This window comes from Microtus oregoni, unplaced genomic scaffold, assembly GCF_018167655.1.
Source record: "Microtus oregoni isolate MIOR12 unplaced genomic scaffold, Mior012 000028F_ref0000031, whole genome shotgun sequence".
Classification (NCBI taxonomy): Eukaryota; Metazoa; Chordata; class Mammalia; order Rodentia; family Cricetidae; genus Microtus; species Microtus oregoni.
The window spans coordinates 27,686,354-27,702,109 of NW_024543087.1; the positions used below are offsets into that span (position 1 = coordinate 27,686,354).

At 43.4% G+C, this 15,756-nt stretch overlaps 1 protein-coding gene across 3 annotated transcripts in view; it reads right to left on the minus strand.

Annotated features, from left to right (window-relative positions):
* Window positions 1–599: 599 nt before the first annotated feature.
* The window catches only part of Xrn1 (5'-3' exoribonuclease 1), a 102,866-nt gene continuing 87,709 nt past the window's right edge, over window positions 600–15,756 (minus strand). For 2 of the 3 annotated variants that reach the window (XM_041676901.1, XM_041676900.1), the window contains exons 38-42: window positions 15,470–15,645; window positions 13,593–13,706; window positions 12,377–12,479; window positions 6,311–6,471; window positions 600–5,764 (exon numbers count right to left, since the gene is read on the minus strand). In XM_041676901.1, coding sequence (XP_041532835.1) covers window positions 5,468–5,764; window positions 6,311–6,471; window positions 12,377–12,479; window positions 13,593–13,706; window positions 15,470–15,645 — 851 coding nt within the window. In that variant the 3' untranslated portion in view covers window positions 600–5,467. Of the gene's footprint in view, window positions 5,765–6,310; window positions 6,472–12,376; window positions 12,480–13,592; window positions 13,707–15,469; window positions 15,646–15,756 lie in introns of those variants that run through there. The other variant, XM_041676902.1, reaches the window with a different exon arrangement.

Below are 15,756 nucleotides of genomic sequence, written 5' to 3' on the forward strand. Positions count from 1 at the left end.
CCCCCTTTACTGCGCTTGCATCCTGCTATTCCCATCTCTACTGCTCCCCCACCCATGCACTGGTCCCTTTTACTCTCTTGGTTTCTGCAGTTACTCCAGGTTCTGAACTCACATCTGAAGATGTGGAGCCAGGAACCTCAGATGAGAGGTCTGTTCTCACCTCATCATTTACCCAGGCAGAACCTGGGGAATGGTGTCTGTCTCCTCTTTCGGGGGTGCAGAGCCTGAAACAAAACTTCCCATCACTTGCCGGTGACAACACGGTGATGTGTGCACAAAGATGTAGAGCCGAGATGTGAATCACACCACCTGATTGTGTAACTCAGATTTCCATCAGTCACAATGACTCAACTTCTAGTAATGGAGTACTAGATTAAGAGCTAAAAGGACATCCAGGTGGGGCATGGTGGCACAGGCCTGCAACGCTAACTCGCAGGAGTCTGAGGCAGGAGAATCTCATGGTTTGACATCAGCATGGGAAATGAGGCTCCAACTGAGAGCAAGAAAGACTCTAACCAAACGCTGTGCACAGCGGGGCTGAAATACAAGCTGACACGTCAGCTTTCCTATGAATGCACAGAACAGTAAGCAAAGGCACGTACGCCACCATTCAGTCTTTAATCAAACCGCAGCACATTTAACACGTACACGTCCAGACCTTTAGTGACCGCTGCATGTTGAAATCCCTTTGCACAACACTTTGAGGTTAAATTCGTGCTATGAATTTACAAATGTACAACATAACAATACACTTGGAATCCATCCCAGGTAAGTTTAAAACACTTTAGATAAAGTTGACATACAGTGTAAAGATATTTAAAATAAAAATTACAAAATGGGCATAAAGAAGTCTTCCCTTTGGAATTTTTAATAAAATACTGCTCTAAGATCTAATCAAAAATTCCAGTTACTTACAAAATAGTTACACGAGGAAGAAGCCAAGGAAGATAGATGTGTATGAACCGCAGTTTAATGAGGAAAATGCTGAACACTTTGATACACAGCACACCACTGACTATTCAAGTGTTAAATGAAAACACTCAAAGTAATGTTTAGGAAGAAGGAAATATAAAATATTTGAACCACCCCCACCCCTAAAAAAGTTAAAAATTAAAATCCAGCTGTGTGGTGGTGGTCCACACCTTTAATCCCAGCACTTGGGAGGCAGAGGCAGGCGGATCTCTGTGAGTTCGAGGCCAGCCTGGTCTACAGAGTGAGTTCTAGGACAGCCAAGGGTACACAGAGAATTCCTGTCTTGAAACATCACACACACACACGCACACACACGTACCTGTAACTGTAAAGGAAAGGCAGGATTAATAGTACTTAAAGCACACTGGGCATGGAACCATACTGTAACCTCAGAATTTAGGAGGTGGAGGCTGGGGGACTGAAAGGGCTATGCAGTAGGGGCGAGGAGGGGAGAGGGATGGAGTGGAGGGGGAGGAAAGAGGGAGCCCGAGGGAGCCCAAGGGAGCAAGCACTTAAAGCAGGCTGTGGAGCAGATTCTCCCCCTATCATTCTGAGAGAATCAGAATGAGAACGTGGCATCTAACCCTAAGCAGCTACACAGACCATCTTTTGCTGTCATAATTGGTTGCAATGGGCCAAGTGGTGGGAAAATAAACTTCTACAGGTTTCAAGATTAAAAAATACAATCTCCTGGAAAGCAGTCTCTTCAGCAATCACTAAGAGCAGGGAGATTTTACCCACAGACACAGTGATTCTAACATTCTTGCCATTTGAACTCTTTCCCCTCCTGTCCTCTCTTCCAAAAAAAGTCCAGTTCTGTCGCACTAAGCCTGCTTGTCTGTTCTCCCGTCACTGGAGAGCCGCTGTCCCTCTGATTGTCTCTTTCTGGCCTGACAGAAAATAAGGATGTCTAACGAGAATACGAATTGTCAGTCTGAAAAACACTAAAAATTTAACCTTTATTTTTTTTTGATAGCAAAAGAAGTGCCTGCAAAAAAACACCACTTTATTGAAAAACAAATGTAGAAGGCTCACAATCTTTAAAGAAAATAATGATTTTTTTTGGTGACAGATTTTTTTAAAAAAGATATACGTCTCATAATAATTTCTAATAGATTCTCTTCTATAGTAAAAGAAAAGTCTGGAAGCAAGAGGGTACAAAGAAATATAGCAGAGAAGAGTGTGAGAGCTACCTTTAGTGAAGAGCCATGGAGTTCTGTCATATACGGAGAAAACTAAATAACCAGTATGAAAAAAATATTTGTTGATACAAAGAGAACAGGCACATAAAATAAGAGTAAATAAAATAACCCTATAGCTTATTTCCTTGAGATAAAAAAGTACATTGGGACGGTGGTGGTGCACATCTTTAATCCCAGCACTGGGGAGGCAGAGGCAGGTGGATCTCTGTGAGTTCCAGGCCCGCCTGATCTACACAGCTAGTTCCAGGACAGCTAGGGCTACACAGAGAAACCTTGTCTGGAACTCCCCCTCCCCCCGAAAAAAAAGTACATCAAAGTGTGCAAATACTACTGGATATTACCTATCTCCCTCTCTGTGCCTCCTCCTCTGAGAACCAAGAACCTAGTACTGTCTAAACACTAAGGGAAATAGTGACAGGAAAATGGCCGTCGTACTCTTAATTCTGTCCACCGGGGGAAGGAGGGGACCAGCCGCAGTCTTCATTACTTACTGCTCTGGGCAGCATCTATCTCCACAGCCCAGGCTTGCTTGGGATTTAGTTCTGCTGCAGCTTCCAGAGAGCCGGGATTAACGATGTGCTGGGTACCATTCTCAGCCAGGGAAGATCTCAAACTGAAACTGATTCAGAGGACAGAATCTGCCGACACAACCGAGGTTTAGATGTCTAAGCCTTTAGTCTATGAAGTTGTTTGAGTCAATTCATGCATTTTATCTGACAAATTTTAAAACTAGGGTAGTGACCAAGTAACACACAGAATTGTGAAAAGAAGCAATGATTAAAAGGATCCATCTTTAAATTAACTTAATTTGCATAAAAAAGACTTGTTGAATAAGGATATTAGCAACAGCTTCCAGTAAGGAGGGGAAGGTTTAATCAAATAACTTTTCTAGTTACATGAACACAGTCAGGGAGAACCTTTTTTTTTTTGTGACCAGAGTTCACCATTTTCACCAAAATTCTTAGATTCAACAGCCATCTAAGCGTATTTTCGAATCTTGAGGGTAGAAGCTGTATGGGTCCCACAGTGCAGCTGTTGAAGAGATGTGCTAGATCCCGTGTCCTCATAGCTGCTCAGCTGTCAGGACAGGCATGCCCTACATCTTCCAGAGGCTGCACCTGCCCTAGACGTCAGAGCTGTGTTGAGAACAGGACTTTGGGGGAGGGGGCAGAAAATACATCATACTGCCTATCTGCCAATACACAATCCTCTCTTATTTTATATTCTCTTTAAGTTTGACTCTTAGCATTTTTATTTTTGTTTTTAAAAGGAAGGTCAAATATTCTTACTGGCTCTCCATATAGAATTACTAGCTTGTGCTCAAATTTTAGAGAACTACTTTTACAGGTTCAACGGCACTGTGTTGCCTAAAATCTCTCAGGCGATTTTCCAAAGGGATCCTTTCTCTGTGCTCTGCACCATCATACAGGAGTAAGTGAATGTAGAAAAAATCTGAGTGGGATTCTTGGAAGGGGCTATCACAACAGCGCCATATCCGAGCATTCCCCTGCGCCTGCAAAGGGTGAGTTTGAGAGAACACCGAGGATGTCCTGAGCCTTACCCCAGGCTTCCTGCATGTGAGGAAGTGCTGGGCACGGACAAGCAGTAACAGAAAGTCACATGAGCACAGACAGTGAAGGAAACGATCATTTACCTTTTATACTAAAGGCACTAGTATACATATATCCTGCCCTCATTTAGAGAAACACTGGAATCAGCAGAGAAAGGAACTCAGTTCACCACCAGCATTTTCAAAAGCAGTAGGGACGCATGGCAGAGTTTGCAGAGACCTAATGAAATTACACACAGCAATCGGCAGCTCCATACAGAGACTGGTTCCTACTTTTTAAAAAGTATGATCATTTTATCCTTAAAAATATAAACATATCACAAAACTACAAGATAAATATATGTCCATATACAAATGTGGGTCCTGAAGTCATTGAGAAATTTCATAAAATCCAAATCATTTCATATGAACAACAGACATGAGCGACATGCAGAGACGGATGTGGCATCACTGAGCAGCTCAGCAAGTACCAAAACGCACAACTTATGGGCCAGGCAGGAAATAACGTACACACAAACACCTTGGAATTTTTAAAAAGTTTAAAATCTTGTCAGTCCAGGGAAGCTCTACACATGGACCCCGATGAGCTTTCACATACATGAAGTAAGCAGGGAAGAAGTCACAGAAGTGGGTGTGCTGATGCACGGCTGGAATCCCAGAGCCTGGAGGACTGCCATGGGTACTAGGCCAGCCAGCACGACACAGCAAGACCCCATCTCAAGACAAACAAAAGCCAAGAAGCCTAAGCAAGAATGAAGTGATTAATACTTTGCACTGTACTCTATTTGAAGACTGATTTGTAACCATTGTACCCTGGAGATTGTGAAACTTAATTTTATTAAAAATTCTTAATGCTGGTTTTTGAATAATCTAAAAAAAAAAAGTCATTTCTCAACTCTCGATTGCTATTCCGAGTTCGAAGCAGCCATACGGATGATTGGAGGGTTTTCTAGAGCTGCTTTGGTACAGGTTTAGAACAGAGCAACGCTGGCAGCACCAGTCAGTGCGCTGGCTCCACGCTGGCTCCAGGTCCAGCACGCTGGCTCCAGGGCATCCTGGGACCGCCTCTGGCAACAGACTCATGTGATGATGGAGCAAGGACCATTCTCCCAGCCACGTTGCCACATCATTAAAGAGAAGTAAAACCCATACTTAGGAAATTAGGATGCCTAATTCATGCTGCATTTAACTATCCCTCAATAATAGTGTAAAAAAGCTTATAATTATGATAATATGATGACTAATTTATAGGTCAAGGATGTTTCTAATGAGGAAGCCAATGGTTAGTTAGAGTGGTACATTTTAACATTTAGCCCACTGATATCTACTTTATATTTTTGGTTTTGAAGCAAGGTTTCAGGCTGGCCAGGGACTCATTATGAAGTCTTGGCTAACCTTAAATATATGGCAATCCTCCTGTCTCAGCTTCTCAAGCATGAGGGTTATAGGCATGAACTACCATGCCCAATTTGATATTTATTTTAATATAAGATTTAATTTGATCTTTTTTAGTTTTATTGAGGTATCACTGATATACAACAAATTGCACATATTTAAAGTGCACAATTTGATATAGTCTTAAATAGCATGAAAAGTGCCTAATAACTTAAAAATACAAATATTCAATCTAAACATATTCTAAAATAGCACATTTCTGACACATAGATATCAATTTATAAAAAGGTAGATGGAAATAAAAGAAATTAATTCCCAGGTACCAAATTTATTCAGAAGGTTTGGGAACGCTAAAGTTGACGGCCAGTTTCCTTGATTTCCTTCTTGAGGAGCTTGGTGTTGGTTTCTGGTGGGACACACCATGGCCTTGGGCGGCAGTGTCCACTTGAGACGACACGGGCTGGGCATCCTGAGAGCACTTCAAAGAGGCTGATGGGCTTTCTTGTGGAATTACTTGAGTGGCTTCAGAAGATCCTGGCTGGCTAGTCTGAAGTGGTGTGGCTTGAGAACTCTGGGCCTCCTTATTCTCAAAATGCTTCCTGTTTGCAACCCTTTTTTTCGTAACCTTTAAGGAATAACAGTATTATTAACTAACAGTGTGTGTGGGGAAGCTGGTGTCAGAAAACACCACAAATCAGGCTGCAGTCGCTGCTGATTTCTGACTTCTACTTATTATTAGCAGTGAAGTGTTCTACCAGGGGCTGGAGAGACGGCTAGAGGATGGGGTACTGCTCCTGCAGGGGATCTGAGTTTGGTCCCAGTGTCCATGTCTGCTGCTCTGTAACTCTGCTTCAGGGGATCCAATGCCTCTGACCTCCCAGGGCATCTGTCCTTGTGAACAACATACCCTCCCCCATGCACATAACTAAACCTAAATAAACCTTTAAAAATATTTTTATTACTTGCTACAATTAGTATTACTTCTTAGAATATAAACTCAGACCAGAGATCAGCTGAAGTGTATCACTATTGTAAGCTTAGTTCATACACAAAGAATTTTCAGTCAGTACTAGGAAGTTATAACTATATAATTTTTTTTATCAATAGTTGTGTTCTGAATATTAAAAAACAAGTAACTGTTAAAAACCACATTTTCCTTCCCAGCTCTCACCTGTAGAGGTATGAACTGATTGTGCGCCCCACTTGGCACTCCTCCAGCCAAGGGCATGGTTCCAGGATAAGAAGGATGGTGGAAGGCCTTCCCAGCAACGGGCAGTGGTGGTCTCCATGGCACTGAGCCAAAGAGATGAGGCGATGAAGGCATCATATTAGCTGTTAAAAACCAAGGTCCGGAGATTAAGACTCTCTCTGCTAGCCTCTTTTAGTTCCTCTGCCTCATCTGGCAGCTGTAACTGCTCGTCTGTTACGTCACTCAGCCCCGGGGCTCTTTCTTAGAGCCATAAAACTACATAAATAAATGCAGTTACAGTGATGCTGGCCCACAGAGGCCAACAGACCAAATGTGCCATGAGCCTTAGGAACAGCCATAGTTACGGGACTTTGAAGAAGCTGGACTTTTCCTGTGGTATCATTTCATTGGCTTCCGGAGACCCTGGCTTACTGGTATGAAATGGTGTGGATTGCAAAGAACTCTGGCCCTTCCTTATTCTCAAAATCCCGTTTGTTTGGTTTCATGACCACATAAATGATCATGAAGCTTCTCTCTGAGGAAGGTCTGGGAACAAAGACAGATATCATAACGTTCTCACCTAACCCAAATGCTAAGTTGTGTCCACAGTGAGCTCAACTTACAAAATACCCAAAGCTCTATTCTTGAAATATGATCACTTTCATGGGACAGGGAGAATTTCTTTTCTCTATTTTAGTATTGTAATTCAAGGATTCTTTTATGTTGCCTGTTGGAAACACACTGAGCTACTTGGAGAGCTTGTGAAATGCAGACTCCTAAGCAGAGGGACTAAAATCTAGCAAGCCAGATTCTTGAGTCTCAAGAATCTTTGTGTGCAGATCAGGGGACAAATCACGGGAATCAATTGTTTCCTTCTACCATGAGGGACACAGAAATTTAATTCAGGTCTTCAGGTTTTACAGCAAGGTCTTTACCTACTGAGCCATTTCTCTGGAACTGGTATTTTGAATTTCAAGACAACCTGCTTCTTTTTATTATAATATTGTTCCTTTTAGTCTAGAGATGCATGTCCTTTAGTTCTAAGAATTTCTCTGATGTGGGAGTAATTTCTTCCTAATCTGTTGCTTTCATTGGTTAATTAATAAAGAAACTGCCTAGGCCCATTTGATAGGCCAACCCTTAGGTAGGCGGAGAAAACAGAACAGAATGCTGGGAGAAAGAAGCTGAATCAGGGAGTCGCCATGATTCTCCCACTCCAGACAGATGCAGGTTAAGATCTTTCCTGGTAAGCGCACCTCGTGGTGCTACACAGAATATTAGAAATGGGTTAGATCAATATGTAAGAGCTAGCCAATAAGAGGCTGGAACTAATGGGCCAGGCAGTGTTTAAAAGAATACAATTTCTGTGTAATTATTTCGGGTAAAGCTAGCTGCGCGGGTGGCCAGGTGCCAGGAACGCAGCCCCGCTGCTCCACACTACATTTCTCTCTCCCTCTCTCTCTCCCTCTCTCTTCCCTCCCTCCCTCCCTCCCTCCCTCCCTCCCTCTCTCCCTCCGTCCCTCCCTCTCATTTCTTTCTCTGGAGTGCCTAAAACAGGGGTTGCAGATCTGTGCACTGTTACTCTAAATTTTTGTTATTTCTTATTTCCTAGTTTTTATCACACTTTTACAATTTCAAGTCAACAACTGTGATGGTTTAAATGAGACATGTAACCCACAGGCTCAGGTATTTGAGTACAGTCCCCAGTTGGTGGTGCTGTTTGGGGAATTATGGAATCTTTGGCAGATGGAGCCTTGCTGAGGAAATGTGACCCTGGGAGACAGCGTTGAGAGTTTATAGCCGCACGCTGTTCTCTTAGCTCAGCCTCAGCCGTCTGCTGCCGTGTCTGCGTCCACTATGGACCCCCCCCCCCCCCCCAGAAGAGCAACTGATACAGGAGTCGGGTATTGCCCATGCGGTACTTTTCAGGAATGGGAAAGATTTTGCAAGTTTGGACTAGAAAAGTGGCTGAATGCTGTAACCAGAGCTTAATGGGTCATTCTAGAAAACAGTATGGTTGAGAGCAATGCAGAAGAGAGAGGCCTAGTTCATGAAGTTTGGAGGGGAACAAGGACTGTGTTAACTACTGGAGTAGAGACATTGTGATATTTCTGTAAACAATCTCGCTGTTTTCTGTCCATGTTCTGAGAATTTACATGAGGCTGAACTCAAAAGGTTAACTTCTTTTACAGAAGAACTTTCAAGATGGCATAACATCGAGTCTACGGCATGCTTCTTATTGATAATGTATACACAGGTCTATAATAAGCTAAGGTTATGGTATTTTAGGTACAATAGGAAGCTCAATGTACAGCCAGGGCAATTGCTAAAAGAGGCTGTCATTGTTAAGGAGATGATTGCCACTTAAAGAGAGATCTCCTGCTCTGCACTGGAACAATGGGGAAAATACCACAAGGGAGGATCCTATCCTAGCTAAGCCTCCAACCTGTAAAAGAAAAAAGCTAAACTGCAGCTTGTTCCTAGAAAGTAACAGCTTCAGTTCATGAGAGCCTGCTACTACAGTGGTTGAAGGGGGTGAGGACCAACCCTACATGGCAGTCAGACTTGTCAGTGTACCATCTTTGGAGGCATGAAAAATGCAAAAATCAGGGAGAACGGCTCATGGGCTCATGGATTCTATTGGCATGTTTTCAGGTAACACCTGAGGCCAGACAATGTGTGACAGATGAATCCCTATAAGGAGCCTGTGAGAGGCCATCATATATAGCTATAAAATGAAGTCTGGGGAGCCGAGCAGTGGTGGTGCACACTTTTAATCCCAGCAGATCTCTGTGAGTTCAGGGCCAGCCTGGTCTACAGAGCTAGTTTCAGGACAGGCTTTGCAAGTCCCAAAGCTACAGAGAAACCCGTCTCGAAAAAACAAACAAACAAAAAAAAGAAAGAAAAGAAAAAGAAAATGAAATCTGAGTTGTGGTGGAGACCCCATGATGTTGAAGATCATAGTCATGAGACATCTGCCAAAGACATCTCCATACAGAGAGTGGAATTAACTCTGAGACAGAGAGGCGGGGGGGGGGGGGGGGGGGGGGAGGAGAGAGGGAGGGAAGTATGTTGCTGGCAGTAAAGCCGGAGCCATCTAAGTCTTATGAAATTAAAGACCCAGACATTAGACATACAGCTGTGGGATTTTGTGTTTGCTCTGTTGAGCTAGATCCTGTTCTGGTTCAATCCTTACTATGCCCTCATTTCTCTCTTTTGAACTAGGGATGTATTCTTTGGTATTCTATGTTGGAAGTATGTAATTTGCCCTTTTTGGGGGGCAGAGTATTAAAAGTATTTAATAAAATACATTGATGAATATAAGATTTCATAGAATTTTTAATTATCTTACTCTTTTTCATTTTTTAAAAAAATTATCTTTTCTCATTTTATATGTCAAATCCATTTCCCACTCCCTCCCCTCCTCCTCCCTCCACCTTTCCCTCTTCCCACCCCCCATGCAGTCCTCATTTGTTCAACTATGTTCATAGAGTATTTGTAACAGCCAGAACCTGGAAACAACCTAGATGCCCCTCAACTGAAGAATGGATAAAGAAAGTGTGCTACATTTACACAATGGAGTACTACTCAGCAGTAATAAACAATGACATCTTGAAATCTGCATGCAAATGGATGGAACTAAGAAAACAATCCCGAGGGGCTGGAGAGATGGCTCAGAGGTTAAGAGCATCGCCTGCTCTTCCAAAGGTCCTGAGTTCAATTCCCAGCCACCACATGGTGGCTCACAACCATCTGTAATGAGGTCTGGTGCCCTCTTCTGGCTTTCAGGCATACATGCAGACAGAATATTGTATACATAATAAATATTTAAAAAAAAAAAGAAAACAATCCCGAGTGAGGCAGCCCAGACCCAGAAATATGAGCATGGCATGTACCCACTCATAGATGAATACTTGCTGTAAAGCTAAGGATAAGGAACCTATAGTCCAAGACCCCATAGAAGATAAGTAACAAGGAGAACCCTAAGAGAAACATACATAGATCCCCTGGGGAAGGGGAATAGACAACATCTCCTGAGGGAAGAGAAGGGAAGGCTTAAGGGGAGGAGGAGGGGGGAAAGGGAAGAGGGGAGAACTATAGGGAATGGGTTGGTCGAATGGGGGGTAGAATAGAGAAGGAGAACAAGGAAAGAGTTATCTTGATTGAGGGAACCATTACGGGGCTAGCAAGAAACTAGCACTAGAGAAATTCCCAGGAATCCGCAAGGATCCCCAGCTAAGACCCTAAGCAATAGTGGAGAGGGTGCCTGAACTGGCCTTGCCCTGTAGTCAGAATGATGACTATCTCAAATGTCATCACAGAACATACATCCATCCAGCAACTGATGGAAGCAGATGCAGAGAACCACAGCTGAGCACTGGGCTGAACTCCCAAAGTCCAGTAGAAGAGTGGGAGGAGTGAGAATAAGAGCAAAGAGGTCAAGATCATGATGGGGACATCCACTAAAACAGTTTATCTAATAGCCTTCCAACGCCAGCCTGACATGAGGGAACCAGCACAGGATCAAACTAGGCCCTCTGAATGTGGGTGACAGTTTTATGGCTGGGACAGACTGTGGAGCCCCTGGCAGTGAGACCAGGATTTATCCCTACTGCTTGTTCTGGCATTTTGGAACCCATTCTCTCTGGAGGGATACCTTGCTCAGCCGAGATATAGTGGGTAGGGTATTGGTCCTGCCTCAAAGCAATGCCCTAGACTTTGTTGACTCCCCATTAGAAGTAATTTGCCTTTTGAATCTACACATTAAGAGACTGCCTTGGGTCTCAAAAGAGACTTGGGCTTTGGACTTCTGAACCATGCTGAGACTGACAGAGACTACTGAGACTGTTAGGGTTGGACTAAATGCATGCAGCATTCTGAGATGGCCATGAGCCTGCACAGGCAGAGCAGGATATGCTGGTTTAGAACGAGAAGTGCACCCCATAGGCTCGGATATTGGGGAGTTATGGAAGCTTGAGGATGTGAAGTCTGAGGTGTGTCACTGGGGGCAGGCTCTGAGTTTATGGCCTTGCTCCATGCCCAGCTTGTTTTATCTATGGGATCTTTCAGCTTCTGGCTGCAGCCACCTGTCATCCTGCCTTCCCTCCCATTAGGGCTCCTCCTCTGAAACTGTAAACCAGACAAACCCTTCCTTCTGTAAGCTGCTCTGTGCAGTGACAGGGAGTAACAGATACAACTACAAATCATTTTTCTTTTCAATTATTCTTCTTTCATACAATCCTGGTTTTATTTCGCTGGCTCCACAGAGCTGGAGATTGAGCCTCGGGCTTTGCATACGCTAAACAAATGCGGTCTGTGAAGATGCGGAGTCTGGTAACCCCTACTGCAGGGCCTGTGGTTTGCAGTTAACCCTGCTCTGCTAAGCTGACTTTGTCCATGCTTTATTCACTGCAAACTGTTTTCAAATTTCTATTCTGCTGATATTTCTTCTCCCTATTTATCCCCAAAGGCTTTGCTTTTAAAATTCCTTATTATTTAATCTAATAGGGCAGGAAGAAAAGGTAACTGCAAGTTATAAACTTTTTTGATTTTTAGTGATGGTTCTTCAATTCAGGGTGGTGGGTATACTGTAATTCCAGCACTCAGGAGGCAGAGAAGGAGAAATTAGAAATTCAAAGCTGGTTTAGGATACATGAAACATTGTCTTAAAAAGAAATCAAACCCTAAAACATAAAAAATAGTACATCTTGGGGCTGGAGAGATGGCTCAGAGGTTAAGAGCACTGGCTGCTCTTCCAGAGGTCCTGGGTTCAATTCCCAGCAACCACATGGTGGCTCACAGCCATCTGTACTGAGATCTGGCGCCCTGCTCTGGTGTGCGGGCATACATCGAGGCAGAATGTTGTATACATAATAAATAAATAAATCTTAAAAAAAAAATAGTACATCTTGATGTATGTGTACACTAAATGTAATTAGAAACACAAAACAAAACCCTCAAAACACTCTCAATAAAAATATGGTTTTTAAAGGAATTTAGAGAAAATAGTAACTCAAGGATAAGACTTAGAAAAACAAAATATCTTACCAGCAGGTTGGGGAAAAATGGGAGGAATGGTTCCAGATGGTACAGCTGTTGGATAATTGGGGAATATTGGTGGAGGCAAAGGATAATTCACACCAAAGGAGCCCTGTGGAAGTATTGAAAAACTGTAAGGCAAAACAACAAACCATTTCTGTAGAGACTAATAAAAAATCTAACAGATGGCTTTGGCGGGTGGGAGAGCTGGTCCTGAGGTCCTGAGAGAGTGGAAGAACAGGCCCCGCACCTCACCTGAACAACACTGTAGAGATAAGGGAGTACAAGCGAGCCAGCTCTGAGGGCATGAGAGTAGAGAGCTAATCCCACCCCTGCTTGTCTGCCATACAGTGGCATGGGAGAGGAAAAAACGCCCCTATCCCTTGCCATCTGTGAAAGGCGGGAGAGTGGGCCCTGTACCTCGCCTGGGCAAAACAGTAGAGCTGGCCCTGGAGGTGTGAGAGGGTGAGAGAGCAGGAGAACCAGCGGGTCCTTGCTGCACTGAGTGAGCTAGAAGGGGCAGAGCTGGAGAGCTTGCCCTGGTGGTCAATGAGGCAAAGCTGGCAGGCAGACCAACACCCAGGGCTGTGAGTTGGCTCATCCCAATCCACCTCATCTATGAACTGCTGGAGCATGTGAAGGGGCCAAACCCGTGGATCCAAAGCTACAGGTTCTCCATGATATAAGGTAGCAACAGGGTATCCAAGATGAGTCCCAGTGAGGGCCCAGTATCAAGGGTGTAGCAGAAGCCAAGCAGACCAATGACTCATTGCAATACTTACAAGTAGAGATGAATGGACTAAAGGGTGTATTGTGTGACTCAGTGTCAAAGCACAGCTTCTACACCGAGACTTTTTACATGTTTTTTTCTCTTAGTTTTTAAAAAAATTTATTGTATTTTGAGGAGGAGCTAAAAAAGGCAGGGGGTGGATATGAAGGGGTGGGGAGATGAATGGGATCAGGATGCATGGTGTGAAACCCACAAAGAATCAATTAAAAAAAGGAAAAAAAATTTCAAAACTAACAGGTGGGAGACAGCTTAGTGGTTAAGAGAACTTGCTCTCCCAGAGGATGGCATTTGATTCCCAGCATGGACGTGGGGCAGCTCATAGTCACCTGTAACTCCAGATCCAGGGTGTCTGACTCCCCCATTCCTCTGGTCTCACTGTGCACACACAGACACTCTTAATCTTAAAAACTTAGGGAATTCATGAATGACTCTTACCAGTTGTTGTAAAGCAAAAAGTGCAGCTCTCTCCTTGGCTTCACTTTCAGAGTGGCACTGTGGCCCATGTACCAGTAAACCATTGGAAAGTTTCACCTGACAAACTGTCATTGTCTAAAACAAGAGAATATAGACATCCATAAGATTATCTGTCTAGGAACCCAACTTCCTCTCCTAAAGCTTTGTCTAATCAAAGAAGAATAATCTCACTTAAGTTTTAGGTTACGAGGAAATTGTTTTAGAATTTTGCCTTATCTTTATTTTCTTAAAAAAATAATAAAAATTCAGGGTCTATGCAGTTCTGGCAGACCTGGAGTTCTCTATATAGACCAGGCTGGCCTTAAACTTAGAGATCTGCCTGCCTCTGCCTCCTGAATGTTGCAGATTAATGCCTTATTTTTTAATATTCACAAGGTAGAATGTTCTCTAAGCAGGGCCTGAAGTCCCAGCTCTTTGGAAGTCTGATGGGGGAAGATGGGATTGTTTGCATTTAGGAATTAGAGATCAATATGATTACACAGGAAAGAAGTTTATTTATTTATTTATTTTTGTTTGTTTTGTTTGTTTTTTCGAGACAGGGTTTCTCTGTGGTTTTGGAGCCTGTCCTGGAACTAGCTCTTGTAGACCAGGCTGGTCTCGAACTCACAGAGATCCGCCTGCCTCTGCCTCCCGAGTGCTGGGATTAAAGGCGTGGGCCACCACCGCCCGGCGGGAAAGAAGTTTAAAACAGAACAAAAGAACAAGGTGTCTAAACAGACTGAGCACCAATCATTTCAATGAAAACAAAGGCTAGTAAAGCCTTTTCATTTCCATTCTAAGAATTGACAAACTAAGCCTTTTGCTAAAAAAGTTTTACATTAAAAACAAACAAACAGAAAAACAGCCAGGCAGTGGTGGCACACCTTTTAATCCCAGCACTAAGGAGGCAGAGGCCAGAGGATCTCTATGAGTTCGAGGCCAGCCTGGTCTACAGAGCAAGTTCCAGGGCAGCTAGGGCTACTACATAGAGAATCCCTGCTTCAAAAAACCAAACCAAACCAAAACCAAAACCCCAAATTGCTTATGAAAAACTTCCCATTATTGTAGAGATGAGAAACTGTGACACGACTGGCCCACAGGATGAGACACTGGCACACTCATGTTTCCTGCCACACTTAAGCAGCACCTGGCAATAGAGCTGCCTATACGTGAACTCAGAGGTTCTTGTTTGGTTGGACCTTCCAGCTGGCCCCTACAAGGCCTGGAAAGCCCCATTCCAGTCTCTGTCTAATCCCTCCCCTATTTCCAACTCACACAGGCACTTTGAATGAAGGAAAGGCACCAAAAAGCCCAGTTCTGCATTCTTGGCAGCTGTTGCAGTTTCTTCCCCTGAAGCTGCCAGCTGTCAAAGTGCCCACCTAAGAGCTCAGCTTTTGATGATATTTGGGCACAAACCCAGCCATGGCAGACAAATCATCACCCGTTGCTTACAATTTATAAAATCTCCCTGCTTTAGTTTGGGTGCGTAACTTCTCTGGTCTTGATTGATCTCTGGGGCTGGAGAACCCGCTTGGAAGCTATTTGCTCAATGTACCTGTTGTAACACTTTTTCAGTTTAACTTGATCTGGCTTCCAGTGTCAGCAGATAACTTATTACTGTCCTTGAGCTTTAGGAGTGATCTTATATATTCTGTTGGTAGAGTATATGAGGCCTTTAGTTCAATTCCCAGTGCTGCTGAAAATCAATTCCTCAAACAACAAACAAAAAAATCCCTCACACTCAAACAAAACAACCTCCACACCACTGTATTTTTTTCTAGCTAAAGACTTTTCACCCAATTATGCTGCTCAGTTAAAGATTTATATCTATGTTGACATCAAATAGCAGTATACTATACCTGTGTTGTTCTCAGGAAGGAGAAATCTGGTTGTGGCATTCCAACAAGGGAACAAATTCGAGCAAGTTCGGTTACTGGTGTGGACACAGGAGGGATGTGGCCAGGCCAGCACACATTATCCACAGATGGAACATTTTGGTATTCATTAGTACCATGAGGCTTGTTCATAAAACACGCTAACAAGGCAAAAGGGAGTATTCATGTTAGTTAGAATGATCTTGGACTACCCAGTTGTGGAGGTTTGAATAAGAATGGCTCCTATAGGCTCCTATATTTGAGTGCTTAGC